This window comes from Austrofundulus limnaeus, unplaced genomic scaffold (assembly GCF_001266775.1).
Source record: "Austrofundulus limnaeus strain Quisiro unplaced genomic scaffold, Austrofundulus_limnaeus-1.0 Scaffold860, whole genome shotgun sequence".
Taxonomy (NCBI): Eukaryota; Metazoa; Chordata; class Actinopteri; order Cyprinodontiformes; family Rivulidae; genus Austrofundulus; species Austrofundulus limnaeus.
Window position 1 is genome coordinate 86024 of NW_013953262.1, and position 3100 is coordinate 89123.

At 41.3% G+C, this 3100-nt stretch overlaps 1 protein-coding gene across 1 annotated transcript in view; it reads left to right on the plus strand.

Annotated features, from left to right (window-relative positions):
• Positions 1-1896, plus strand: part of cunh15orf48 (chromosome unknown C15orf48 homolog) — a 6247-nt gene extending 4351 nt beyond the window's left edge. The window contains exons 4-5 of the mRNA XM_014029145.1: positions 1322-1382; positions 1564-1896. Coding sequence (XP_013884599.1) covers positions 1322-1382; positions 1564-1632 — 130 coding nt within the window. The 3' untranslated portion in view covers positions 1633-1896. The remainder of the gene's footprint in view (positions 1-1321; positions 1383-1563) is intronic.
• Positions 1897-3100: the final 1204 nt, after the last annotated feature.

The window sequence follows — 3100 nt, forward strand, 5'->3', positions numbered from 1 at the left end:
GTCTGAAGACAGTCTGACGACAGTCTGAAAACAGTCTGAAGACAGTCTGACGACAGTCTGAAAACAGTCTGAAGACAGTCTGACGACAGTCTGAAAACAGTCTGAAGACAGTTTGAAGACAGTCTGAAAACGTTTGAAGACAGTCTGAAAACAGTCTGACGACAGTCTGAAAACAGTCTGACGACAGTCTGAAAACAAGTTTGAAGACTGTCTGAAAACGTTTGAAAACAGTCTGAAGACAGTCTGATGACAGTCTGAAAACAGTCTGACGACAGTCTGAAAACAAGTTTGAAGACAGTCTGAAAATGTTTGAAGACAGTCTGAAAACAGTCTGTCGACAGTCTGAAGACAGTCTGACGACAGTCTGAAAACAGTCTGAAGACAGTCTGAAGACAGTCTGAAAACAGTCTGAAAACAGTCTGAAGACAGTTTGAAGACAGTCTGAAAACAGTCTGAAGACAGTCTGAAAACAGTCTGACGACAGTCTGAAAACAGTCTGAAGACAGTCTGAAAACAGTCTGACGACAGTCTGAAAACAGTCTGACGACGGTCTGAAAACAGTCTGACGACAGTCTGAAAACAGTCTGACGACGGTCTGAAAACAAGTTTGAAGACAGTCTGAAAATGTTTGAAGACAGTCTGAAAACAGTCTGTCGACAGTCTGAAGACAGTCTGACGACAGTCTGAAAACAGTCTGACGACAGTCTGAAAACAAGTTTGAAGACTGTCTGAAAATGTTTGAAAACAGTCTGACGACAGTCTGAAAAACAGTCTGACGACAGTCTGAAAAACAGTCTGACGACAGTCTGAAAAACAGTCTGACGACAGTCTGAAAACAGTCTGACGACAGTCTGAAAACAAGTTTGAAGACTGTCTGAAAACGTTTGAAAACAGTCTGAAGACAGTCTGAAAAACAGTCTGACGACAGTCTGAAAACAAGTTTGAAGACAGTCTGAAAACAGTCTTGACGACAGTCTGAAAACGTTTGAAGACAGTCTGAAAACAGTCTGACGACAGTCTGAAAACAGTCTGAAAACAAGTTTGAAGACTGTCTGAAAACATTTGAAGACAGTCTGAAAACAGTCTGACGACAGTCTGAAGACAGTGACGACAGTCTGAAGACAGTCTGACGACAGTCTGATGACAGTCTGACGACAGTCTGACGACAGTCTGAAGACAGTCTGAGGACAGTGATTTGTCTGAGGACAGTCTGAAAACAGTCTGAGGACAGTCTGAGGACGGTCTGAGGACAGTCTGAGGACAGTCTGAGGACAGTGAAGACAGTCTGAGGACAGCTGATCTGATGCTCTCGTCTCTTTAGTCTCAACAAGACGTCCAACCCAGAACCATGGGAGAGACTGGACCCATCCAAACCCCAGAAGGTAACTCTTGACTTCAGTTTGTTTTATGTTTGTCAGGTTTTCAGGCTTTAATCCAGCAGCTGAAATCTGCTGAGTCATCGTTGTTTACATGGAGGACATGATGTCTAACATCCGTCCCTCTGAGACATGTCTTCACCTGTGGACAGCCGGAGACAAATACATTTCTGTGATGTTCCCACAGCTCCTCACCTTCAACCAGCAGTGGAAACCAGTGGAGGAGCTGGAGCTGGTCAAATCCATGACCAAATGAGTCCTTCAGAACCGGCCTGACCCGGTCCACCTGATCCACCTGCCCCCATCAGTCCAACAGAATCCTTTCTGCACAAACTGGGACCGTTTGACACTCAGTGTGTGGACATTCTTCTGCTCAACTGATCTGGCTCTGCACAGGAACCAGCCGACCCGTTTGGTACCAGAGGTTCTGGATCTCCTTAATGTTGAAGATATTCTTCTGTCGAGTGTCAATAAATCCTGAATTTCCTCAGGCGGGACAATAAAGCCTGTTTCTATTTTACTTTATTCTGTTCTAAATGATCCTTTTAATCAGCTGAGTTTTTATTTGTCCTCAAGACCCGACTTTCATTTCAGGAATACATGTGGCTGAGCTGGATGACCTTTAGCTACTATCAGCTAAAATTCAGCTACTATCAGCTAAAAAATTCAGCTATCAGCTAAAAATTCAGCTGCTAATAGCTAAAATTCAGCTACTATCAGCTAAAATTCAGCTACTATCAGCTAAAATTCAGCTGCTATCAGCTAAAATTCAGCTACTATCAGCTAAAATTCAGCTACTAATAGCTAAAATTCAGCTGCTATCAGCTAAAATTTAGCTACTAATAGCTAAAATTCAGCTATCAGCTAAAATTCAGCTACTAATAGCTAAAATTCAGCTACTAATAGCTAAAATTCAACTGCTATCAGCTAAAATTCAGCTACTAATAGCTAAAATTTAGCTGCTTTCAGCTAAAATTCAGCTGCTATCAGCTAAAATTAGCTGCTATCAGCTAAAATTCAGCTACTAATAGCTAAAATTCAGCTGCTATCAGCTAAAATTCAGCTATCAGCTGCTATCAGCTGCTATCAGCTAAAATTCAGCTGCTAATAACTAAAATTCAGCTATTGTATGCTTAAATTCAGCTATTCTTAGCTACTAATATCAACTAAAATTCAGCTACTGTAAGCTAAAAATAGCTACTAATAGCTAAAATTCAGCTACTGTAAGCTAAAATTAGCTACTAATATCAGCTAAAATTCAGCTATTGGCTAATATCAGTTAAAATTCAGCTACTAATAGCTAAAATTCAGCTACTGTAAGCTAAGATTCAGCTATTAGCTACTAATAGCTAAAATCCAGCTACTGTAATCTAAAATTCAGCTATTCGTAGCTACTAATATCAGCTAAAATTCAGCATCTGTAAGCTACGATTCAGCTATTCTTAGCCACTAATAGTTAAAATTCAGCTACTATAAGCCAAGATTCAGCTATTCTTAGCTACTAATATCAGCTAAAGTTCGGCCATCTTGCTGGACAGTGAACAGGAATGAGCTGTAAATGGACCTCCTGAAGGTTTCATTCTGTTCTGTGGGTCAGGAGATATTTTACTAACAGACACAAGGTAAACTCACCTGCCTCATGTGGTCCTGGTCTTCCCTTCAGGTCTGCCTCACAGTGACTCAGCAGAACCAGGTGGGTCCAGACGCTCCTCAGTCACAGTGAC